The following is a 25,743-nucleotide window of genomic DNA, read 5'->3' as shown; positions in this document are numbered from 1 at the left end:
CTTCTCTTCTCTCCCTCCCTCCCTTCTCTCCCTCCCTCCTTCCTTCCCTCCTTCTCTTCTCTCCCTCCCTCCCTCCCTTCTCTCCCTCCTTTCTCAAAAAGCACTTATACTGTAACTGTACTGTACTGTACTGTGTAATGACAGAATAAAACCCCCCAGCCCTCACCTGTGTTTGAATTTCATTCATTCACTCAGTCATTCATTCATTCATTCTTCTGTACAGACTGTGTGCCACTCAGTCCCAACACTTTTAACCCATAAATTACCATTTCCCATCCCCTTAATTACCATTACCTACTGTACACATTGAATAAGACTCTTAAGTTATGAACAATAACATATTTATTTACATTTTTTGGGGTGGGGTGGGGGTTAGCATAACTGGGATACAGTAACTAGGGATCTTCTTCTATCACCATTTCTACAATGGACGCTGCAGGTGATGGTGTGACAGACCTCTTGGTTTTTGTGACAAACATGGTCATGGGCAGTTGTTGGCGCCGTTTCTTTTTCTGGGCTAACATGGATCTGTATGGTGCAAAGATGTTGTCAAGGGAGGCGTTAAACTGTATAGAGCGAGTCATGTTGGGATCCCAAAGTTCCACCATGCGTTGTACATTTGAAGTGGCTCTGTTCAGTTCTGCAAGCCGCTCAAGCGTTAGGCCAACATCTTCTTCTTCCTCAGCTTGTTCAGCTTCCGCTTCCTCCTCTTCTTCACTCGCTGACCTGGTCAGCTCCTCCAGATCTTTGTCTGTCAGCGGTAGGCCATGCTCATCAAGCAAACCATTGACTTCCTCTGCTGTCATGTCAACGAAGCCTTCTCCACCCAGTGCCTGTGCCAGCTTCACAGAGGTCTGGACTGCAGCATCTTGGATTTCTTCGGGAGCAAATCCCTTGTAATCATGCACCACTTCTGGCCACAATTTCCTCCAGCAGGCATTCATTGTCTGTGTCTTCATATCTGTCAAGGCATTCTGAATGTTCTTCAGACAAGATGCAATTGTGTACTGACGCCAGTAGGCCTTCAATGTGAAGTTGTCATCAGCATCCATTGCTTCCACGATGCTTCCAAGAGAATTGCGCGTGTACAGTGCCTTAAATGCACGGATAATACCTTGATCCATCGGCTGGATAAGCGATGTGGTGTTTGGTGGCAAGAATTCAACTTGCACCCCATCATGTTCATGGTCCAGGTGATCATGGCCGCCAGCATTGTCCATTAGGAGAAGCACTTTGAAATCCAGTCCTTTGCGAGCCAAATACACCTCCACCTGTGGGATGAAGCAGTGATGAAACCAGTCCCGCGTGAGGGGTTTTGTAATCCATGCTTTAGCATTATGCATCCAGTACACTGGCAATGGATTCTTATTTCTGTTCTTGAGGGCTCTTGGATTTTGTGACTTATAAATTAGCCCTGGCTTCAGCAAAAAGCCTGCTGCATTCCCACACATGATCAAAGTCACTCGATCTTTCATGGCCTTAAAGCCAGGGGCTTTGGCTTCATCTTGCATCAAGAAAGTCCTTGAAGGCATCCTCTTCCAGAACAGGCCTGTTTCGTCCATGTTGAACACCTGTTCTGGAAGGTAGCCCCCTTCTGCAATTAGCTCTTTAAACGTGCGCTGGACAAAGTTTTCTGCTGCACCTGTATCTGCTGAGGCAGCTTCTCCGTGCAATGACACACTCTTCAGGCCATAGCACCGTTGAAATTTCTCAAACCACCCTTTGCTTGCTGTGAATGTGGCTGGGGCTGAGGCTGAGGCTGCAGAATGACAGGAAAGGGAGAGAGAAGTGACTTGAATGAAAGCATAAAGAGTAAATGCCCACCTCCTTCCCTCCTTCCTTCCTTCCCTCCTTCCCTCTCTTCTCTCCCTCCTTCCTTCTCTCCCTCCCTCCCTCCTTCCCTCCTTCTCTTCTCTCCCTCCCTCCTTCCTTCTCTTCTCTCCCTCCCTCCCTCTCTTCTCTCCCTCCCTCCTTCCCTCCTTCCTTCTCTTCCCTCCCTCCCTCTCTTCTCTCCCTCCCTCCTTCCCTCCTTCCTTCTCTTCTCTCCCTCCCTCCCTCTCTTCTCTCCCTCCCTCCTTCCTTCCCTCCTTCCCTGCTCCTTCCTTAAAAAACACTTAAATACAGTATCTAATGACAGAATAAAAAACCCCAGCCCTTACCTGCGTTTCCCTCATCTGCATCGCCTTCTTCTGTGTCTTCAAGACGGTTGTACAATTGTTGTGCCTTGGTTCTGATAGTGTTGGTATCCAAAGCAATGCTCTTTTTGCGGCAGTCTTGTACCCACAGGGACAAAGCAGCTTCCATCTTCATGAGCCGTTTGTTTCTAGGCGTCACCATTCTTTTTGCAGCCTTGTTGAAGGCCATCAGAGAACTTTGCCTTATCTTTTTCTCGTCGTCACGAATGGTTCGCACACTCGATTCGTTGATCCCATACTGCCGACCAACATCTGCATAAGAGCGTCCCCCTTTCAGCATGTCCAAAATGTCAATTTTCTCTTTAATTGTGAGTATCCTCCTGGTCTTTTTAGCGTCGCCGCCAGCACTCCGTGCACAACGTTTAGGAGGCATCTTGCAACAAGTCTGAACAAGTTCTAAAAGTTCAGTTGCAAAGCTTTTTTTTGCGTTTGCAACGATTGGTCGAGATTTTGGCCAATCAGCAATCAGCATGACGTCATCGGGCGGGAAAAACCGTGGTATAGCAAAAAAAACGCGAACTTATTTTTTAATTAATATTTTTTGAAAAACCGCGTTGCAGCGTTTCGCGCTAATCGAGAACGCGTAAATCGAGGGACCACTGTAGTTAATTTAAATGTTCTAAAGAGATATGGAAGCATAAACCTTACTCTGAAGTATTTTAAAAAATGATTTGTTCAAATCTATTGTAGAAATCAAGTGCTCAAAAATATTTAGTAATAACTACAGTGGATTACTAAAGAAGGATTTCTATTGTGCTGTTATTTTTGTGTAAATATCCTATAACAGCAGCATTCTGATTATGACTGGAATTATGACCATGGTATCCTTCTGCGCCAGCTGAAGGGGTTGGGAGTAAGGGGCACTGTTCTTCAGTGGTTCTCCTACCTCCGGTCGGTCGCAGTCGGTGTTAGTGGGGGATCAGAGGTCGACCTCTAGGTCTCCCTTGTGAGGTGCCTCAGGGGTCGATCCTCTCCCCCCTGCTATTTAATATCTACATAAAACCGCTTGGCAAGATCATCCAGGGGCATGGGGTGAGGTATCATCGGTATGCTGATGATACCCAGCTGTACATCTCCACCCCATATCCAGTCAACGAAGCAGTGGAAGTGATGTGCCAGTGCCTGGAGACTGTTGGGGTCTGGATGGGTGTCAACAGGCTCAAACTCAACCCTGACAAGACAGAGTGGCTGTAGGTTTTGCCTCCTAAGGACAATTCCATCTCTCCGTCCATTACCCGGGGGGGGGGGAATCACTGACCCCCTTGGAGAGGGTCCGCAACTTGGGCGTCCTCCTCGATCCACAGCTAACATTAGAGAACCATCTTTCGGCTGTGGCATGGGGGGCATTTGCCCAGGTTTGCCTGGTGCACCAGTTACAGCCCTATCTCGACCAGGAATCACTGCTCACAGTCACTCATGCCCTCATCACCTCGAGGTTCAACTACTGTAACGCTCTCTAGATGGAGCTACCTTTGAAGAGTGTTCGGAAACTTCAGATCATGCAGAAAGTGTTGGTTATGACCTATAAAGCCCTTCAGGGCATTGGACCAGAATACCTTCGGGACCATCTTCTGATGCATGAATCCCAGCAATTGATGTAAGTCCCACAGAGTTGACTGTCCCGTCTGGCAGGACCCATAGGAAGAACCTTCTCTGTGGCGGCCCCGACCCTCTGGAATCAACTCCCCCCCGGAGATTAGGACTGCCCCCACCCTCCTTGCCTTTTGCAAATTCCTAAAAACCCATCTTTGCCGCCAGGCATGGGGAAATTGATTCCCCTCGGCCACTCCATTTTATGTATGGTTTGTTTGGGTTGTATGAGTGTTTTTAAATCAAGGGTTTTCAACTGTTTTGCTTTTTTAATCATTGGATTTGTATTTTGTATTCCTGTTGTGAGCCGCTCCGAGTCTTCTTGAGGGGTGGCATACAAACCTAATAAATAATAATAATTAGGCCATAATTCTTAATCAATTACATTGCAAACAGTGGATCAGATAGTCTATTGTTAGACATAACAATCATAACTGGTTTTACACTATAAAATAATCTTGCTCTTAGTTCCTCCTAGAAGTGCTAAATTTCATAATCCATAAACGATACATGGACTACAAATTATAGGTGTTGTAATGTAACATCTAATAACGGTCACTATAGGCAAAACTGACAAAAAAATGCTGCAATTTTAGAAGATTGCTTACTGGCCTCAGACTATAAAGCTAGTAAGGATTATTGACTTTTCCAACAACACTGGATAAAATCGTATTTTCTCAACATTTTTGTAGGATCAAGATGGGTCCCATATTAAAGGTTTATTGATTAATTTCATTCACCATAATTGGCCATCTCTTCTGAGACATCGTTTCCTAGAAGAATTCATTACTCCTCTTGTAAAGGTGAGCTTCCCTCCCTGTTTGAGTGAGAACTTTAGCAATTGAAAATATTCTTATCAAAATTCATAAGTTATTGTTAACTCTTCAAAATGAGATATTTGGCTTTTCCCTAGGTTTCCAAAAACAAAGAAGAAATTTCATTCTATAGCATTCCTGAATTTCAAGAATGGAAGAATAGCAACCCTAACTACAAAAATTGGAAAATCAAATACTATAAAGGTTTGGCTAAACTGTAAAGACAGATGAAATAAATAAGGCTAACTTTAGATTTTAAAAAGAATACATTGTATTGGATAGAACTATTTTAACTTTACTTAGAATAAAAGGATTAGTGGGCTATATGTCAACTATTTAAACTAGCACGTAAAATATGTTCCGTGTAAAGTGGAAGATAAAGATGAGGAAAGTTATTTGTCTACAGCCTAGCTGTTAAATTGAATATTAAGCAGGAGGCTGAATGCGTATGTTGGAACTATTAATTTATCGTACGTAACATTTTGATTGCAAAGTTTTAACAAAAAGCAATTGGCTAAACATTTAATTTAGCCTTTCAAAATCCCATGTCCTCAAGTATGTTAAACTAGTTCACATTTAACCTAGTCACTGAATTATAATCAACATCTGTAGAGTGGCAAATGGGTAGAATGCTTATGGGTATGTTTTTACCTGCTTGAGTCCAGATGAATCCAGAATAAGGGCAGATCAAATGATTCTGCACTTATGAATAATTGTAAATAGTTTTTTCTTTTACTGTTTATATGCAAAGTCTGATTACAGTACTAAATATTTTTCTCATGATGCAAAGAAAATGAATTGCTGTTGAAGCAGTCTGGTCGCAGTTTTGTTTATTGTCCTGTTTTGTTTATTTTGTTTTCTTTTAGTTTTTATTTGTAAACTATCCAGACTAATCACTATGGATGAATCAAAGAACCTTGAAACTGAAATTGTAATTAAAGAAAAAAATGTTGCACATTAAGTGAAATATGACTATTTTGTCTTAAAATTTTACTCTGATTCTCTATCTCCTTAGGTCTGGGTACCAGCACTTCAAAGGAAGCAAAAGAATATTTTTCAGCAATGACAAGGCATCGAATACCTTTCAAGTATTCTGGTCCTGAAGATGATGCTGCGATCACCCTGGTAGATTAAGTTCTTTTCTTATCCCTCTGGGGGTTTTTGAGTCTGCAAACTTGTTTGGACACAGAATCACAAGAAGCCCTTTTGTTTTTTAACCCCAGTTGGTAGTCTTATTCCCTGCCAGAGGATTTAGGAAGTTTGTAGGTTTACATGCATAAAGTCAAGTTTCATTTATCTAACAGCAATTATAAAAGTTAAAATATACACAGACACAATGAATTCACTATTGTATAAATTTGGATAAATATACATTTTTTGTGTTTGTTTGCAAAATACGTGAACTCTGTAACTTTAACTTTTCTGGGCTTTTGCATATATTCTTCCCAAAGATTTATATGAAGTCAACTTAATTCAATAATAATATGTTAAGATTTTAAGTTCCTATCAGCAGAGTGGAAATTGGGAGACATAATATTAGTTTAGGCATAATTGTGTAGAACTTGAAATGAATTTAATTTGCCTATTAAATAAATCAATTAAATCTTTATTTGATCATAGATCAGGAAATACAAGTACAAAGTCATAATTAATTAAAATAAATATATGTGTGGGTGGGCGGGGCTTAAAATTAATACAACAGTTTATATGCAAACTAAAACAGTACTTGATTGTGATCAGAGAGAAAAAATCAGATAGATTCGATAATAACAACATGAGATGAAACAGATTGGACTTATCAGGATATGTAATAAAAAGAGGAAGTAATAATTCCTGTCATGCTCTTATATAGAGAGGGCAATGGAGAATAACATTCTATCAGCTTGTTTATTCCTCCAACATGGACACAGTCTAAAGAGGATTTTGATTTTTGTATCTTCCTTCAGTAACAGCTATTGGGAAAGTGTGGAATTTGGGGGGGAAAAGCTCCTTCTGAATTTTGGGATAGTTAGGAAACTGAGATATTTAATCAGTTGAGAATATGCAGAGTGACTCAATGTATTTATTGGTACAGCTGGAAAATATGCTTGCAACTTTAAGTCAATAGCCTGCTGTTTGAAATCAGTTAAAGCAGAGTCTCCCAACATGTTGCATAGCTTAACTTGCGCAAGTCAAGCCCCACGCTTACCTAGATCAGTTCCCCTATCTCCCACTCCATCAAGCTGCAAAAGTTGGGGATCCTAGAGCAGTGATTTTCAACCTTTTTTGAGCCGCGGCACATTTTTTACATTTACAAAATCCTGGGGCACACCACCAACCAAAATGACACTCTAAGACACTCCTCTCTTTTTCCATCCCTGTCTCCTCCCCACTTTGTGTGTGTGTGTGAGTATACAATTCTGCTTTCTCACTACTGCTCAGCATCTTGTCATTTTCTCCCGTTAATGGACCAATTGCTTGACTTTCATTTTTACATATTGAAAGAAGTGTTTTTAATTTTTTGAGATGTTATTTTTTTACTTTTGTTGCTAGTTTTAGTTTCTTTTGAGCCTTAGGTTTTTTGACTTCATCTTTGCAAGTTCCGGCTATTTGCTGATATCAACCTTAGTTATGTGCCTCTCATTTTTCTTCTTCAATGGAATTGTGGATTTTTATAATCTCACTTTTCAATTTTTTTCAAGCTTCTTGGGTTGTTTTTCTTTTAAAGATTCTCATCTATGGAATCCATCTCAAACTTTGTTTAAGTTTATTCAGATCAGTTTTCTTGAAGTCCAAGAAAATTAGTTTGACTTTGTTCTATTGCAGTGTCAAAGTCACATTGTCATGGAGCGTAACATGATGTGTTGGGACTTTCTGTCCCCACTTTACTAAACTGGGTGGGGGTAGAGCCAGCACATGACATATCCGGTTCACTGACCATGAGTTTGACACCTCTATTCTATTGCTTGTATTTGTGTAATGTTGAATTCCAATATCACATAGTTACCTCCCCCCTCAAAATTCTTGTAACTTCAATGTTTTCTACCCTTTCATTTCTGATAATGAGAATTAATTTCAACATGGCTGACCCTCTAGTTTCCTTCTGTACCTTTTAAAAGACAAAGATGTATGTTAGGTTTGTCAGAAATCTGTTTGATCTTCCACTATCTGTAGAGTTTGTCTCCCAGCTGATGTCAGAATAGTTAAAAGTGCCCCATTACTGTTGTGCTGTACTTCCTACATACCTTAGTTAACTGATTATCAAAAAGGACATTATTTCCCCTAGTTGGCTGGCCTGTAGTATACACCTATGACAATAAAATTCTTGCCTTTTATATTGATCCAAATACATACAATAAGGTTTTTCATCATTGTTCTATTATATTTCTGTGAAGATATACAGTGATCCCCCGATTATCGCGAGGGTTCCGTTCCAAGACCCCTCGCAATAATCGATTTTTCGGGATGTAGTGGTGCGGAAGTAAAAACACCATCTGCGCATGCGCGCCCCTTTTTCCATGGCCGCGCATGCGCAGATGGTGTTTTTACTTCCGCACCTGGGAAGACCCAGCAGCTGAGGAGCCGCCTGCCTGCCCGCTTGTCCGGCGCTTTTCAGCTTGTCTGCCGCTTTTCTTGTCCGGCCGCCGCTTGTCCGCCGCTTTTCCGCTTGTCCGGCCGCCGCTTTTCTTGTCCGGCCGCCGCTTGGCCGCCGCTTGTCCGGCCGCCACTTGTCCGCCGCTCTGGGAGTTGAAGACCCAGGAAAGGTTCCTTCGGCCGCCCAGCAGCTGATCTGCTCGGCAGCGCAGTAGCAGCGAGGAGCCGAAGATGGGGTTTCCCCGTTGCCCACGCAAAGGGGAAACCCCATCTTCGGCTCCTCGCTGCTACTGCGCTGCCGAGCAGATCAGCTGCTGGGCGGCCGAAGGAACCTTCCCTGGGTGCCGCCCGCCGCTCGAGAGCAAGAGGGGGAGAGATAGAGAAAGAGAGAGAAGGAAAGAAAGAGATGAGAGAGGGAGGAAGAGAGTGTGAGAGAGGAAGAAGCAAGATAGAGAAAGAGAGAGAGAAAGAAAGATGAGAAAGGAAGGGAGTGACGTCATCGGGTGAAAAAATCGCGATATAGCATTTCGCAAAGATCGAGATCGTGAAACTCAGGGGATCACTGTAGTTATTTCTTATATATAGCATAATTCCACCTCCTCTTTTATTAGTTCTGTTTCTTTTAATGATTTTAATCCTTCTAGCTCAGTGTTTTTCAACCAGTATGCCACGAGACATGGTCAGGTGTGCCGCGAAGAAGGAAGCTCAGCTGAGGGCGCAAAGAGTAAAAAGTTGTGAGACCGGAAGCTGAGCTTCTTTCTTCGCACCTTCCTTCTTCGCAGCAGGTGAGCTTTGGAGGGCAGCGGAAAGGCGCCAGCAGCAGTGGCAGTGAATGGGAGCTCCAGGGCAGAGGCACCGGCAGCTGAAGCGCCTCACCCGGCTGAAGCTTCCCTGGCGGCAGCGGCAGATGAGCTTTGGGGCCCGGCGGGAAGGCGCTGGCAGTGGGAATGGGAAGACAGCAGCAGCACCAGGCAGCTGGGCATGGGCACAGGGTTGACGCTGGGCCGGGACGGAGGTGCCAGCTCTGCGCCCATGGCAGGCGGAGCACTAGCATGTATGGCATCCAGCAACATGTCCAGCCGCCATGGGTGCCTCGACCCTGGAGCTCCCACTCGCAGCCACCCGCCCTGCCACTGCCCCGTGACTACTGCCCGATGCCGCTGTTGCCGGTGTGGTGTACAAGAGAGAAAGAGAGGGGAAGGGACAAAGAGAGAGAAAGAGAGAGAGAGAAAGAGTGAGTGAGATTGAGAAAGAAAACAAGAGAGAGAGAGAAAAGGAGAGGAAGGGAGAGAGAAGGGAGTGCAAAAAGGGGAGAAAAAAGAAAAATGAGAAAATGATTGAGGCAAAGCACCCAAAGAATAAGAGAGAAAAAACCCCAACCCTCACCTGTTTTTGGAAATTGTTCAAGAGTGTGTATATACACACACACACAGACACACACATACAAGGGGGGGGGAGAGAGAGGGATGGAAAAAGAGAGGAGAGTGTCATTTTGGTTGGTGGTGTGCCCCAGGATTTTGTAAATATAAAAAATGTGTTGTAGCTCAAAAAAATCCATTCATGGGTTTCATTTTGCTAGTTTTCCCTAATGGCAACAGTATCATATCTGCCCCCATGTACTTGGGGTTCTAGTTCATCTTGTTTATTCCTCATACTTCCTGCATTAGTGTATAGGAATTTGAGTCCTTTTTTTACAGATCCCATTTTTGTTTTTACATAACTGTTTTGTGTCTGAGTTCCCCTTCATCCTTACCACCTGTTTTATTAGTACACAAGGTATGGCACACACTGTCAGAAGCTTGGTTTTTCTTAACAGCATATTCTAGTGGCTGGCCCTGTCAGTGTTAATGAATATGATCTTGAAGGTTCTTTAGTTATAATGTTGAACATTAGTTTGCTTGGCAGTTCCTTGATTGGGAGATTGTTTACATCTTCGCTGTTGGTCTAATTTTAATCTTGGTGCTATCTCTGCTGAGCTGGGTGTAGATCGCTGGCAAGGAGATGTTCTGGTCTTTCTATTCCCTTTCTGGTTGTTGATTGTCTCTTTTGCATAGTATTTACATATTGTTTATGCCTTCTTGTCTATTGATGGGTAATCACTCAGAATGCCAGACTTCTAGAAATTTCTCTGGCTTGATCTAGGATGGTCACAGTTTCATAGTTGAAACCCTAGTTAAGTTTGTCCATATATTGTGAAATTAAAGAGCGGGGTCTCCATTTCTGGTTTTGCATTAAGTGGTGTTCCAAAGAGAGCCAAGATTCTAATGTGAAACTTCCTTGTTTGTCATCTGAGTCAGTTGACTGGTGATGTATTGAAGTCTCTAAATGAATGATATGGCTCATGCGGTCATTCTGAAACTGGAAATGAGATCCAAAGTTTCTTCAGTATCTCGGAAGACCTTAGTTATAATTTAGCCTGGCTTTCCCATTCCTATGCTGCTATATAGAGTTGGCTAATTTTTATGGTGGTTTATCACCTTTTGACTAGCAAAGTCAATAGGGAAGCTGGATTCACTTAACAATCATGTTAAGTGACTCTTCCACAGCGCCCCCCGAGGAGGAGGGCTGTGTGGACAACTGTCGGTTCAGGAAGATTGCGTGCAGTTGAGCAAAAACATAGCAATTTTGGTCTCTCTGTATCGAATTCCTATAATGTTCTTGCGGATTTAAATAGTAAGGATGTTGGAGATATTAGCAAGGTCCCTCAGGCAGAGAATGAGGGGATGTTCAAAGGGGAAGTTGTTCTAAGTGAGGTACATAGTGTCACCAAACCATCAAGTGCAGTTACCGTGTTTCCCCGATAGTAAGACCCCCCCGATTGTAAGACATATGGGGGGTTTCAGGGGGGTTGGCTAATATAAGCCATACCCCGAAAGTAAGACATATGTCTTACTTTCGGGGAAACACGGTATTAAAAGCGAGGGAGGCATCGGAGCAGTTCGTGGCGCTGGCGAGGGAGCTTTGCGCCCAGGAGAGTCTCCCAAACACGGCGCGGATAAGGACTCCTCGGCCGGCGGAGGAAGCACGGCGGCGGCGGCAGGCTCCGGAGAAGAAAGAAGCGGCGGATAGCTGGCGAGGCGCCGGCTAGAGGGCTAGACCCCGCCGCTTTGCCGCCGCTCTCCCCGCCGGCTTTGCTCTCCCTGCCGCGCCTGGGGCTACCTGCCTGCCTGCCTGCTGCCATAGCCGGGCTGGGCGCGGGGCATCCTCGGCGTTGGGCAGCAGCGGGAGGAGCCGGCCAGCCGGGCGCCCCCAGGATGCGCATCGTGGACCGGCCCCGCCGTGGCGCAGGAGAGATGGAGGCCGGGCCCAACAGGCAGGCCCCACCCCGCCCGCCCGGAGGAGAAGAGGCCTCGCCCGGGCCAAAGCCCGAAGACGAGCCGCAGCCTCCGGAGCCGGCCAGCCGGGCGCCCCCAGGACGCACATCGTGGACCGGCCCTGCCGCGGCCCAGGAGGGATGGAGGCCGGGCCTGACGGGCAGGCCCCGCCCCGCCCACCCGGAGGAGAAGAGGCCTCGCCCGGGCCGAAGCCCGAAGACGGCCAGCCGGGCGCCCCCAGGACGCGCATCGTGGACCGGCCCTGCCGCGGCCCAGGAGGGATGGAGGCCGGGCCTGACGGGCAGGCCCCGCCCCGCCCACCCGGAGGAGAAGAGGCCTCGCCCGGGCCGAAGCCCGAAGACGAGCCGCAGCGTTCGGAGCCGGCCAGCCGGGCGCCCCCAGGACGTGCATCGTGGACCGGCCCCGCCGCGGCGCAGGAGGGATGGAGGCCGGGCCCAACGGGCAGGCCCCGCCCCGCCCGCCCGGAGGAGAAGAAGCCTCGCCCGGGCCGAAGCCTGAAGACGAGCCAGCCCCGGTGCTTTGGGGGTATATAAGTCATACCCCCAAAGTAAGACACAGTGGGGCTTTTGGGGGTAAAAAGATAGTAAGACACTGCCTTACTATCGGGGAAACACGGTAGTAGAAATAAAAAGAGGACACATTTTCTTGTGGGTGATTCGACTGTTAGAGGTGTTGATTTGGGACAGAGTAAGGATGTGGTGAAGGAGATGAGGTGTCTCCCAGGGGCCACTGCCAGCAGGGACATGAAGCGGATTACAAACATTGTCAAGGCTGTGAGTAAAGGTAATAACGTTGATGTGGTGGTGCATCTTGGCACAAATGATTTGTCCCAGAGAAATGTTAATGTAGTAAAAAGAGATTTTCAATGTCTAAGTGTGGAGCTGGGTAAAATAACTGATTCAGTGACTTTCTCAGAGGTGTTACCCGTTTGTGGCCAAGAGGATAAAACAACGTGTATCAGAGAGTTTAATGTGTGGTTAAGGCAGTGGTGTAAAGCTGAAGGTTTTGGCTATGTAAGTCATGATGTCAGTAGGTGGTCTAATAGGGAGTTGTTTAAGAGGGATTGTTTGCATCCATCATACAGAGGTACCCAGGTGCTCGGTGAGGAATTCAGAACTTTTTGTGGACAGGCATTTAAACTAGGTAAAGGGGACAGAGATGTAACTGATGTGGGAGATTTCTGTCCCCGACCAATGAGGATAAATCAGATTTTGGAAGCTTATGAAAAGGGAGCTGCAAATAAAATAGATGTAGTTGTTGATGATAAGGGGCAAACTAATAATGAAAATAATGTTCTTCGGGTAATGTGCACGAATGCTCGAAGCTTGAGCAACAAGCTCTGTGAGTTAATGGCCATAATATCTAGAGATAATTTGGATCTGGTTGCCATAACTGAGACATGGTTTAAGGATTCTAATGAATGGGAAATATCCATACCAGGATATACACTGTATAGGAAGGATAGAATAGAGAGAAGGGGAGGTGGAGTAGCATTTATGTTAAAGAAAGTCTAAAAACAACACTAATTCAAAATACATGTCAAGATCTGGAGACTCTCTGGATTTGCATGCAAAACAAAGAAGGTTCTGTCATTAGAGTTGGGGTGATCTATAGGCCTCCAGGACAATCTGAGGAATATGACAACAAGATGGTGGATGAAATTACCCAAGTGGCAGTAAAGGGAGATATTGTGGTTATGGGTGATTTCAACATGCCTGATGTTGACTGGAATATCCCCAGTGCCCTTACATGCAAAAGTAAGAATATAGTAGAGGCCTTTACAGGAGCAGCTCTGGCACAGCTGGTTAAGACACCAACTAGAGGGGAGAACATTCTAGATTTAGTTTTTACGAATGGGAATTGGGTTTCAGAGGTCAAGGTGGGAGAAAATTTAGGTTGCAGTGACCATCTATGTTTGTGGTTTGATGTAAAAACTCATTGTGAGCAATCCTATAATGCAACCAAAGTATTGGATTTCAGAAAAACAAATTTTAATGCAATGGGGGAATATTTAGATAATGAATTAAAGGGGAGGGATAAAATGGCAGGAGCGAGAACCCAGTGGACTGTATTAAAAAAGGCCATCTTAAAAGCCACCGGACTATATGTAAGACAAATAACTAAAGGTAAAAGGAAGAAGAAACCGCTATGGTTTAGCAATGATGTAAGGGCTATAGTCAATGAAAAAAAGGCTGCCTATAGGAGGTATAAAGAGTCTGGAAGTATAGCTGATAGGGAGGTGTATAAAATGAGACAGAAGGAGGCGAAACAGATAATATATGCTGCTAAAGCCTCAAAAGAGGAAGAAATTGCAAAATCTGTAAAGAAGGGGGATAAAACCTTCTTCAGATATATTAGTGATAAGAAGAAAAACTGCGGCATCACGAAGCTTAGTACCGGGAATAATACATGCATTAATGGGAATAAGGAGATCGCTGACCATTTCAATAGCTACTTCTGTTCAGTTTTCTCAAAAGACACCTTACAAAATAATACTATAGAGGGATATAGCATTGCTTCCAGCTGTACGGATTCAGCTCCAGTGATCTTAGAAGCCGATGTCTTAGAAGAACTTGAATGATTAAAGATAAATAAGGCAATGGGTCCAGATGGCATCCACCCCAGAGTTCTTAAAGAACTCAGATCTGTCATTGCTACCCCCCTGACTGATTTGTTTAACCAATCCCTGTTAACAGGAGAAGTTCCTGAGGATTGGAGAATGGCCAGTGTTGTACCTATCCACAAGAAGGGCAATAGAGAAGAAGCTGGTAACTACAGGCCAGTTAGCTTGACATCAATTGTAGTTAAAATGATGGAGACTCTACTCAAAAAGAGGATAAATCAGCACCTAAAAAACAAAAACTTATTGGACCCAAATCAGCATGGCTTTACTGAAGGCAAATTATGTCAGACTAATCTCATTGTTTTCTTTGACTATGTCACAAAGGTCTTGGATGAAGGTGGTGCCGTGGATATTGCCTACCTGGACTTCAGCAAAGCCTTTGATACAGTTCCACATAAAGAGCTGATAGATAAATTAGTGAAAATTGGACTTAATCTCTGGATAGTTCAATGGATTTGCAGCTGGCTGAAGCATAGACATCAGAGAGTTATTGTTAACGGCGAGTATTCTGAGCAGAGTCAGGTTACAAGCGGTGTGCCACAAGGGTCTGTTCTGGGTCCTATTCTTTTTAATATGTTTGTGAGTGACATAGGGGAAGGTTTGGTAGGGAAGGTTTGCCTATTTGCCGATGACTCTAAAGTGTGCAATAGGGTTGATATTCCTGGAGGCGTCTGTAATATGGTAAATGATTTAACTTTACTAGATAAATGGTCAAAGCAATGGAAACTGCAGTTTAATGTTTCCAAATGTAAAATAATGCACTTGGGGAAAAGGAATCCTCAATCTGAGTATTGTATTGGCAGTTCTGTGTTAGCAAATACTTCAGAAGAAAAGGATTTAGGGGTAGTGATTTCTGACAGTCTCAAAATGGGTGAGCAGTGCAGTCAGGCGGTAGGGAAAGCAAGTAGGATGCTTGGCTGCATAGCTAGAGGTATAACAAGCAGGAAGAGGGAGATTGTGATCCCGCTGTATAGAGCGCTGGTGAGACCCCATTTGGAATACTGTGTTCAGTTCTGGAGACCTCACCTACAAAAAGATATTGACAAAGTTGAACGGGTCCAAAGACGGGCTACAAGATTGGTGGAAGGTCTTAAGCATAAAACGTATCAGGAAAGACTTAATGAACTCAATCTGTAAAGTCTGGAGGACCAAAGGAAAAGGGGGGACATGATCGAAACATTTAAATATATTAAAGGGTTAAGGTCCAGGAGGGAAGTGTTTTTAATAGGAAAGTGAACACAAGAACAAGGGGACACAATCTGAAGTTAGTTGGGGGAAAGATCAAAAGCAACATGAGAAAATATTATATTACTGAAAGAGTAGTAGATCCTTGGAACAAACTTCCAGCAGACGTGGTAGATAAATCCACAGTAACTGAATTTAAACATGCCTGGGATAAACATATATCCATCCTAAGATAAAATACAGAAAATAGTATAAGGGCAGACTAGATGGACCATGAGGTCTTTTTCTGCCGTCACACTTCTATGTTTCTATGTTTCTAAGAAACATCACAAAATGGAGCAAAATTCAGTTAATAACTATTTTGCATAGCAACAGAAAATGTAGGTCAATTGTGGTCGTAAGTTGAGGATTACCTATATCCTTCCGGGAGACCAAAAGGGTAGGAGCAATTCCTTAGCAGACAGGGTCTGCAGGAGGGTCTTCTGCTGGTGCTTGAAGATATTTGGACTTCTGGCTGGGGAATGCTGGGAGTTGAAGTCCAAATATCTTCAAGTGGCCAGGGTTGGGAAACACTGCCTTATAGAACTTTAAAGGTAATACATAATACCTTGAATTGGACCTGAAAGCAAACTGGCAAACCATAGCTAATGCAATATTGGTGTTATATGTGCCACCTAGGAGCCCTCAGAATTACACTACTGCATTCTGCACCAGCTCTGACCTTCCAGGTAATCTTCAAGGGTAGCCCCATGTAGAGCTAGAATAGTAATCCAATCAAGGAATGACTGGGCCAGGGACTATGCTTGGAGCCTCACAATTCAGGAAAGTTTCAACATGTGCAAAGACTGTCAGCTGCTCTTTGAGCAGGAGTTGTGAGTCCAGATGAACTCACAGATGCACACTGCAGTGCAGACTGAGGGAGAAGTAAAGAAGATAAACAATTGGATCATGATGTTCCTTGCACCCATAGCCATTCTGTTTGGCCAGGGTTCAGCTGAAGCCTGTTCCCCTCCAGAATCCTTCAGCCTCCAAGCACTGAAAGGGAAGCCATAGCAAAAGGTATACTAAAAAGGTACTAGGAGTTTAAAGGTCCCACTTTACATGCCAGAAGTTGTGGTCTGCCCAAATGTATGTAGAATTTGTTCTTGGCCTCTACTAGTCAGCCTGCTGTAAATTGTTAGATGCTCCTCGCAAGATAATTGTTCTTTGTTCCCATTTACCTCTATTTACTTTATTATTTAATATTTGTAAGGTGGTTTGTTTAGGCTGCAGATAGTATTTACAATTTAAATGGCGCCTTCTCGCTTGATTAAATGCCCACTGAAATTTTGTTTCGCACTCTTTCCCACAGTGGTCAGCTCTGGTTGTTTTCTCCTTGGTATAAGGATAAGATTGCCCTTGGCTTCGCAGCTGATGTTTTTGTGACACACGTTGCACAGGAGATATGTGCTTTCGTAGGGTTGTTATTTGGCTGGTTCTCAATGTTTTACAACTCCTCTTTTAAGGAGTTCCCTTTGATTTTAATTTTGGCCAAGTCAAAGATAGAGAGGACCCTTTGTGCCGTCAGCAGACTTAGTTTACATTTTTGTTCTTTTAAGTTTATCAGGTTGATGTTCGCAGCATCCTTTATTAATTGGGCAGCTGCAGAGCATATTTCATCAGTGTATTTGGAGGGTGGCGATTTTTCTTCCATTGAAGAAGAGAGATCTATGACTTTCGATCTCTGCTTGTAAACCCATCTCCAAATCATTACATCCAAGGAAGCATTTGAGGAAATAAGAATATTTACAGGAGTTGTCTATCTGTTCCTTAGGTAGGTTCAACTTTTTGTGGGTTTTGATCTAGCTTGTGTTGCAGAATGTGTATGATCTCTCTTCCTACTTGCTTTGATGTAAGGTCCTGGAATTTTCTCAGCTTTTTCTAACTGTTGAGGTTTTTAATAAGGCAGCAGATGTGTAGAGATTAAAACTACAGTGAAAAATGCTTTTTCAGAGCAGTTCTTTACAATAATTGCTGCTTTTTGGCATCTTGATTCCTCCTTACTTATCAAAACTTCTTTGATTTAGTTAAGCATTTGGCAAAGTATTGTTTAGTAAGATTCTTATTCATTCTAGGCCTTTAGTAAAAAAAAGGTTGACGATCGAAAGGAGTGGCTGACAAACTTTATGGAAGACCGAAAGCAACGGAAGCTTCTTGGTATACCAGATGTAAGTAGTCTTCAAAATAAAATGGAATTCCTTCTGAATAGTTTCTGGCAGAATAATATAATGCAAATCGTTTAGTGGTTTCTTTTTATTGTTTTAATGTGATGTTCCTATCTTTGACTATCACTAAAAATTTGGCAATAGTAATAAGAAACATATAAATATTTGTTTGGGTTTTTTTAAAAAAAAATCGAGCTAAAATCAATCAGTTTCTATATTTCCATTGCAGTCAATAAAGCTTATTTTAAGTTTGATGTTTCCTAAATGAAGACTTTTTCACCCACCAATTACTAAGGTTTGATGGAGGCAGTTATTACCGTATTTTTCGCTCTATAAGACGCACCTGCTGATAAGACGCACCTAGATTTTAGAGGAGGAAAATAGAAAAAAAAATATTTTGAGCCAAAAAGGGGAGAGGAAGAGAGGAAGGAGTGAAAGAAGGGAGTGAGGGAGGAAAGAAGGGAGGAAGGAAAAGGAAAGCAAGAAATGGAGGGAGGAAAGGAAGGAAGGAAAGAAAGAAAGAAAGAAAGAAGGAAAGAAAGAAAGAGGGAAGGAACAGGAACAGAGGAAGGAAGCAAGGAAACTTATGAAAGGGGAGAGTAAGAGAGGAAGGACTGAAGGGAGGGAGGGAGGGAAGAAGGTAGGAAGGAGAAAGAAAAGAAGAAATAGAGGAAGGGAAGGTAAAAGAGAGAAAGAAAAAGAGCAAGAAAGAAAGCAAGAAAGAGAGAAAGAAAATGAAAGAGAAATAAAAATAGAGAGGGGGAATGAAAGAAATGGAAGGAGGGAAGGAAGGAGAGAAAGAAAGAGAAAGAAAGAAAGCAAGAGAAAGAAAAAAGAATGAAAGAGCAAGAGAGCAAGAGAGAAAAAGAAAGAAAGAAAGAAAGAAAGAAAGAAAGAAAGGCAACTTCAAAGAAAGGCTCACTGAGCATCTCTCACTCTCTCTCTTTCTATCCCTCTTTCTTTCTTTCTCTTCCTTTCTCTCTCTCCTCTTCCTTTATCTCCTCTCTCTCCCTCCCTCTCTTTCTCTCCCCCCTCTCTCCCCCTTTCCCTCTCTCTTTCTCTCTCTCCCTCTCTTGCTATCTCTCCCCCTCTCCCTCTCTCTTTCTCTCCCCCCTTTCCCTCTCTCTTTCTCTCTCTCCCTCTCTTGCTAGCTCTCCCCCCTCTCCCACTCTCTTTCTCCCTCTCCCTCTCTCTCCCCCTCTCTCTTTCTCTCTCTCCCCCCCTTTCTCTCCCTCTCTCTTTCTCACTATCTTGCTGTCTGTTGCTCTCACTCACTCTCGTTCTCCGTTCTTCTTAGCGGTGACGCGCGCACGCCCTGCTCTCAGCAAGGGGTTGTAGGAGAGGCGGGGCCGGCGGCAAAGGCGATATTCAATGTCGGGGGCGCACGGGCGGCTGGCGCGTTCCCTATCTCCCTGCTAGCCCACTCGGAATATTCAAAATAAGAAAAACCTTCGCCGGCAAAGGCTTTTCTTATTTTGAATATTCCGAGTGGGCTAGCAGGGAGATAGGGAACGCGCCAGCCGCCCGTGCGCCCCCGACATTGAATATCGCCTTCGCCGGCCTCCGCTGACAAAAGCCTTTGCCGGCATTTCCTCTCGGCACAGCGGCGGGCGGAGAGAAGGAAGGGGGGGCAGCGGCGTCCCTCCTGGCCTTGGCGGGCCGCCCGACCCTCCCCACCTCCTGCAAACGCGGCGGGCGGCGGGGGGAGAGCGAGGAGCCGGTTCCGGCGGGCGCGGGGCTTGGCTGGCTGGCTGGCGTGGGGAGCGCCGCTGGTGGTGAGGAGGGAGACCCTCCTCCGGGAGGGAGGGGGCCAGGCAGCAGCTAGCCAGCCAGCCGGCGGGATGGCGCTTCGGAGTTCGCAGCCTCCCCCCCCCCACCCTGCCTGCATCTTCGCTCCATAAGACGAGGCTGATTTTTCTTCCTACTTTGGGAGGAAAAAAACTGCGTCTTATGGAGCGAAAAATACGGTATATATATTAATGAATTGACAAATTCTATCAAAGACAAATGATGCATATGCATTCTTTATGAATCTTTTGCCATAAGGATGTATCTAGCAATGTGTGGTTCAAGTGAAAAAAACCTGTGTTTTGCTAAAAAAAAATAAAAATAAAAGCAAGTCATTAGAAATGGTAACATCTCTGTAGAAAAAAGGACTTGGATGCTATTTTAAGGATGTATCTTAAATTGCCTTCCCTTCTTTAGGATTACCTATATGGGAAAGCTACACATTTCCTGACCTACAATGATTTTATCAACAAGGAACTTGTGCTGTTCTCAAATTCTGATAATGAGCGATCCATTCCATCGTTAATTGATGGTAAGGGTTTTCTTTTACAAATTAAACAAGATTTTAGGTACTTTGAATTTAGTGCATAATATTTTTTATATTTTCTAAAGAGGTAGACCACAAAAAGCTGAGTTAATAGGATGTTTTAAACTGACAAATAAAGATTTATAAAACCATATATTCTTAAACATTCTTGCTTGAAACAGGATTTAATGCATCAGAAAATATATATTTATGGTCTTGATATAAAGCAAATATATTTATAATAAACAAATATATAATTTAACTTTGAAGATTTGTCCTTTTGAGAATACCTTCGCTAAGTAAGGCTCACTATGAAGAGAAGCTGTAATTACCATTAGCTTCTCTGATTCTTTCAGGACTGAAACCAGGTCAGAGAAAAGTTTTATATACATGCTTCAAAAGAAATGACAAGCGGGAAGTAAAAGTAGCTCAGCTGGCTGGATCAGTGGCAGAGATTTCTTCTTACCACCATGGAGAGGTAGGAGAAATATCCCAAAAAGTAGCAAGCAAAAATATAGTTTGCAAGAAGTATATTAGAAGTTGCTATAAGAATGGATGAGTGTGATTTTTCATGTTCAGTGTAGGGTTTCCTGTCTAAGCAGGGGATTGGACTAGAAGACCTCCAAGGTCCCGTATAACTCTGTTGTTGTTGTTGTTGTTGTTGTTATTATTATTATTATTATTATTATTGCTATTATAATCTGCAACTTTATAAATGTTGCTAAGTTATGTTCAGCATGTTCAGCATTTGCTCTTTTGGCATAGGACAAGGGTCTGCAACCTTAAACACTCAAAGAGCCTTTTGGACCCCTTCCCATAGAAAATAAAACACAGCGAGCCACAAAATCTTGGTGGGCGTTGCCAACTCAACATCATTCATGCTCACCTGGTCAGATGACACCCACAACCCAGTCACACCTACCCAGGTTTTGTGGCTCCCAGTGTTTTCTTTTCTGTGAGAGGCAGGTATCTCTCTCCTCCACCCCCCTCTCTTTCAGATTCCCTCACCTCATTTCTTAATGGGCACTTCTTCCGGCCCTTGTTGGTGCTACATGTACTTCAGTCACTCGAGAAGACGCACAATGTGCTCTGTCCTGAGACATTCGCTCAACCCAGCTGTGATTGATGCTACTTCTGTTGCCAGGGGCAAGTGGGCAGGGTCATGTGGCTCTGTATTGTAATGAGCTCTAGGAGGAGGAGGGGACCCAGTCTTCTCCATTGTGAAGCACACTAAATTTCACTGCTGTGCAAGGTGCTGCAAGAGCAGCAGCATTGGGTACAGCCAGGTCAGGCCAGTGTCTTGGGGTATAGAGCAGGTTGTGCATCTTCCCAAGCGACCAAAGTGCGTGCAGTACCAACAAAAGGTGGAAGAAGCCAAGGGTGAGACTCAGCATGAGATGAGGCAAGTACAGGGGCACTTTGCTCCTACTCTGGAATATGGAGCAAGTCTCCATCCTCCGCTGTCACCCTTACATTCTCAGGCCAGGGAAGGAGTGACTGGGAGGGGGGGCAAGAGGGGGGGGCAGACACTGGTGGCATCATCCAACAGGAAACCACAGGAGAGGGATGAAAGAATTGCACACAGCTCCAGAGGTGGCTGTTGGGAACACACAAAGTAGGTCCCCTGGAAGTTGAAGTTTAGCAATTTTTGGAAAGCCATAGGTTGCCCATACCTGCTGCAGCTGGTAACAAGGCCTGGAGATGGAGTTTCATCTGTGATTCTCCAACCATAAATTAATTGGCCAATAGTTGAAGTAGAGTTTATTTGAAATAAAGTAAGAAGTAGATTGCTAATGTCTTTGGATTTTTCTGACTAGTGCTTGTGACTAGCTAATCTTTCCAAAGCCTGTCCATTTTATTGATGTTTAGTGATTTTGGTGGTGATGCATCACTAATAATTATTATTTTGTTTCAGAATTCACTGATGATGACTATTATTAATTTGGCTCAAAATTTTGTGGGCAGCAACAACATGAACTTACTTCAACCCATTGGTCAGTTTGGAACTAGGCTGCATGGTGGAAAAGATGCTGCAAGTCCTAGATATATTTTTACAATGCTCAGGTTGGTGGAAACAGATTGCTTTTTTTTAGCTTTGACTTAGACACTCCTTTCCAACATCGTGCAAGTCCTCAATGTGCAACAATTCATTTGGTAACTATCCAAAGTTACAACAGTACTTTAAAAAGTGACTTATGGCTGTATTATGACTATTGCAGCATTTCCATGATCAGAATTCAGATGCTTGGCAGTTGACTCATATTCATGTGATCAACTTTTTGACAAGCAAAGTCAATGGGGAAGCCAGATTCACTTAACCATTTTACTAACTAAACAGCAACAATGATTCACTTAACAACTGTGGCAAGAAAGGTTGTAAAATGGGATAAAATTCACTTAACTATCTTGTGTAACAACAGAAACTTTGGATTCAATTGTGGTCATAAGTCACCTGTATTCCAGTGGTGTTGGAACTCCAAATTCTTATATAACCAACGAGAAAGGCTGGCTTGAGATGGAAATACCTTTCATATGTACTTAGATTTACAGATCGTAGATTTCCTTTGTTTATTAATTAAAATACAGTAAACTTAAATTTAACAAACCATCATCTAAAAGCTTCAGATTGAATAAAATCCAATTCTTTATTGGCCAAGTGTGATTGGACACAGGAGGAATTTATCTTTGGTTCATATTCTCTCAGTGAACATAAAAAGAAAAGAATCATGAGGTACAACACTTCATGATTGTCATAGGGTACAAATAAGCAATCAGGAACAATCAATATTAATATAAATGGTGAGATAAGCAACAAGGCTTGACTACTGTAACACTCTCTGCATGGGGCTACCTTTGAAAAGTGTTCGGAAACTTCAGATTGTGCAGAATGCAGCTGCGAGAGCAATCATGGGCTTTCCCAAATATGCCCATGTCACACCAACACTCCGCAGTCTGCATTGGTTGCCGATCAATTTCCGGGCACAATTCAAAGTGTTGGTTATGACCTATAAAGCCCTTCATGGCATCGGACCAGAATATCTCCGAGACTGCCTTCTGCTTCACGAATCCCAGCGACCGATTAGGTCCCACAGAGTCGGCCTTCTCCGGGTCCCGTCAACTAAACAATGTTGGTTGGCGGGCCCCAGGGGAAGAGCCTTCTCTGTGGCGGCCCCGACTCGAACCAGCTCCCCCCAGAGATTAGAAGTGCCCCTACCCTCCTTGCCTTTCGTAAACTCCTCAAAACCCACCTTTGTCGTCAGGCATGGGGGAATTGAGATACCTCCCCCGGGCCTATATAATTTATGTATGGTATGTTTGTATGTATGTCTGCTTAAAAATGGGTTTTTTTAACTACAGTGGAACCCCGTCTTACGAACTTAATTGGTTCTGGGACAAGGTTCGTAAGGTGAAAAGTTCGTAAGATGAAACAATGTTTCCCATAGGAATCAATGAAAAAGCGAATAATGCGTGCAAGTCCAAAACTCGCCCCTTTTGCCTTATGACAACCGGCATTCTGATCCTTGTTTGGGGACAGGGGGAGGAGGGAAGGGGGACACAGCAGAGGCTGCGTATGGAGCTTTGTGGGTGATTAACACACGTGGGAAGCTGCCTCGCAGCTTGTCAGCCGGCAGGGCTTACACCCTCCTTGAAAGTGTTTTCGGAGGTGGCAGCAAAGGGGAATCCGGAGCTTCGGCTTCAGACAAGGCTCCCTGGCTCTCACTCTGCTGTGTGTGTATGGGTCCCTGAATGCCGGTAGAGAACAGGGGGAGGTTCTTTTCCTTCCCCTTTGCTCAGGGGGACCAAGCCTCTGAGCTCCGGTCCTCAGCGAAGCGCAGGCAATGGAGACGCGGTATAGAGAGAGGTCAATCTGTCAACTAAAGAAGAGGAAAACTGGAGCGCTGGGGGCTCTGAGGATGGCAGGGGGGCACATTTCTTCCATCAGGTTTGGGGCTGCGTGGTTGTTTAGTGCCCTGAAAACTTCACGAGGAAGTTGAGATACGGGCACTCACAGCCTCCTAATCCCCCCGTTTCTTTAAGGCTGCCCCCATCTCTGGCAAGGGAGGGCAAGGGGTGGCTGGCTCTCCAACCCTCCTCTCATCTCTGCTACAATATATTTTCTCTGCAGTTGATCCAAGCGCTGGCAGGGAAGGAACGAACTGAAATGCGAGTCAGGAGTCCTGGAAACGTAACAAAAAGGGGGCTGGTGGAATAATAATTGGGAATGGGGTGTCCTGGAAGATGGGATGCAGGCTCTCCCAGCCTCCTCATTCCCCCCCTCCCTCGTTTCTTTAAGGCTTCCCCTCTCGTGTGCAAGGGAAAGCAAGGGGTGGGAAATGCGAGTCAGGAGTCCTGGAAACGTAACAAAAAGGGGGCTGGTGGAATAATCATTGGGAATGGGGTGTCCTGGAAGTTGGGATACAGGCTCCCCCAGCCTCTTCACCCCCCCCCCCCCCCCCCCGTTTCTTTAAGGCTTCTCATCTCGTGTGCAAGGGAAAGCAAGGGGTGGGAAATGCGAGTCAGGAGTCCTGGAAACGTAACAAAAAGGGGGCTGGTGGAATAATAATTGGGAATGGGGTGTCCTGGAAGTTGGGATGCAGGCTCTCCCAGCCTCCTCATTCCCCCCCCCCCCCCCCCCCGTTTCTTTAAGGCTTCTCATCTCGTGCGCAAGGGAAAGCAAGGGGTGGGAAATGCGAGTCAGGAGTCCTGGAAACGTAACAAAAAGGGGGCTGGTGGAATAATCATTGGGAATGGGGTGTCCTGGAAGTTGGGATACAGGCTCCCCCAGCCTCTTCATCCCCCCCCCCCCCCCCCCCGTTTCTTTAAGGCTTCCCCTCTCGTGCGCAAGGGAAAGCAAGGGGTGGGAAATGCGAGTCAGGATTCCTGGAAACGTAACAATAAGGGGGCTGGTGGAATAATCATTGGGAATGGGGTGTCCTGGAAGTTGGGATACAGGCTCCCCCAGCCTCCTCATTCCCCCCCTCCCTCGTTTCTTTAAGGCTTCTCATCTCGTGCGCAAGGGAAAGCAAGGGGTGGGAAATGCGAGTCAGGAGTCCTGGAAACGTAACAAAAAGGGGGCTGGTGGAATAATCATTGGGAATGGGGTGTCCTGGAAGTTGGGATACAGGCTCCCCCAGCCTCCTCATCCCCCCCCCCCCCCCCCCCGTTTCTTTAAGGCTTCTCATCTCGTGTGCAAGGGAAAGCAAGGGGTGGGAAATGCGAGTCAGGAGTCCTGGAAACGTAACAAAAAGGGGGCTGGTGGAATAATCATTGGGAATGGGGTGTCCTGGAAGTTGGGATGCAGGCTCCCCCAGCCTCCTCATTCCCCCCCTCCCTCGTTTCTTTAAGGAGTCTACGGAGAGGGGCGGCATACAAATCTAATAAAGAAAACTTAAAGAAAGGGGGGGGAATGAGGAGGCTGGGAGAGCCTGTATCCCAACTTCCAGGACACCCCATTCCCAATGATTATTCCACCAGCCCCCTTATTGTTACGTTTCCAGGAATCCTGACTCGCATTTCCCACCCCTTGCTTTCCCTTGTGCACGAGAGGGGAAGCCTTAAAGAAACGGGGGGGGGGGGGGGATGAAGAGGCTGGGAGAGCCTGTATCCCAACTTCCAGGACACCCCATTCCCAATGATTATTCCACCAGCCCCCTTATTGTTACGTTTCCAGGAATCCTGACTCGCATTTCCCACCCCTTGCTTTCCCTTGTGCACGAGAGGGGAAGCCTTAAAGAAACGGGGGGGGGGGGATGAAGAGGCTGGGAGAGCCTGTATCCCAACTTCCAGGACACCCCATTCCCAATGATTATTCCACCAGCCCCCTTATTGTTACGTTTCCAGGACTCCTGACTCGCATTTCCCACCCCTTGCTTTCCCTTGCACACGAGAGGGGAAGCCTTGAAGAAACG

The 25,743-nt window shown here is 44.8% G+C and overlaps 1 protein-coding gene across 1 annotated transcript in view; it reads left to right on the top strand.

Annotated features, from left to right (window-relative positions):
- The window catches only part of TOP2A (DNA topoisomerase II alpha), a 63,638-nt gene that overhangs the window by 21,581 nt on the left and 16,314 nt on the right, over positions 1 to 25,743 (top strand). The window contains exons 14-20 of the mRNA XM_070729661.1: positions 4,478 to 4,588; positions 4,699 to 4,804; positions 5,616 to 5,725; positions 17,431 to 17,523; positions 19,726 to 19,840; positions 20,191 to 20,312; positions 21,750 to 21,898. Coding sequence (XP_070585762.1) covers positions 4,478 to 4,588; positions 4,699 to 4,804; positions 5,616 to 5,725; positions 17,431 to 17,523; positions 19,726 to 19,840; positions 20,191 to 20,312; positions 21,750 to 21,898 — 806 coding nt within the window. The remainder of the gene's footprint in view (positions 1 to 4,477; positions 4,589 to 4,698; positions 4,805 to 5,615; positions 5,726 to 17,430; positions 17,524 to 19,725; positions 19,841 to 20,190; positions 20,313 to 21,749; positions 21,899 to 25,743) is intronic.

Source organism: Erythrolamprus reginae, chromosome Z (genome assembly GCF_031021105.1).
Source record: "Erythrolamprus reginae isolate rEryReg1 chromosome Z, rEryReg1.hap1, whole genome shotgun sequence".
NCBI lineage: Eukaryota > Metazoa > Chordata > Lepidosauria > Squamata > Dipsadidae > Erythrolamprus > Erythrolamprus reginae.
Note: the sequence above shows the minus strand (reverse complement) of the source record. Positions and strands in the feature narration are given on the sequence as shown.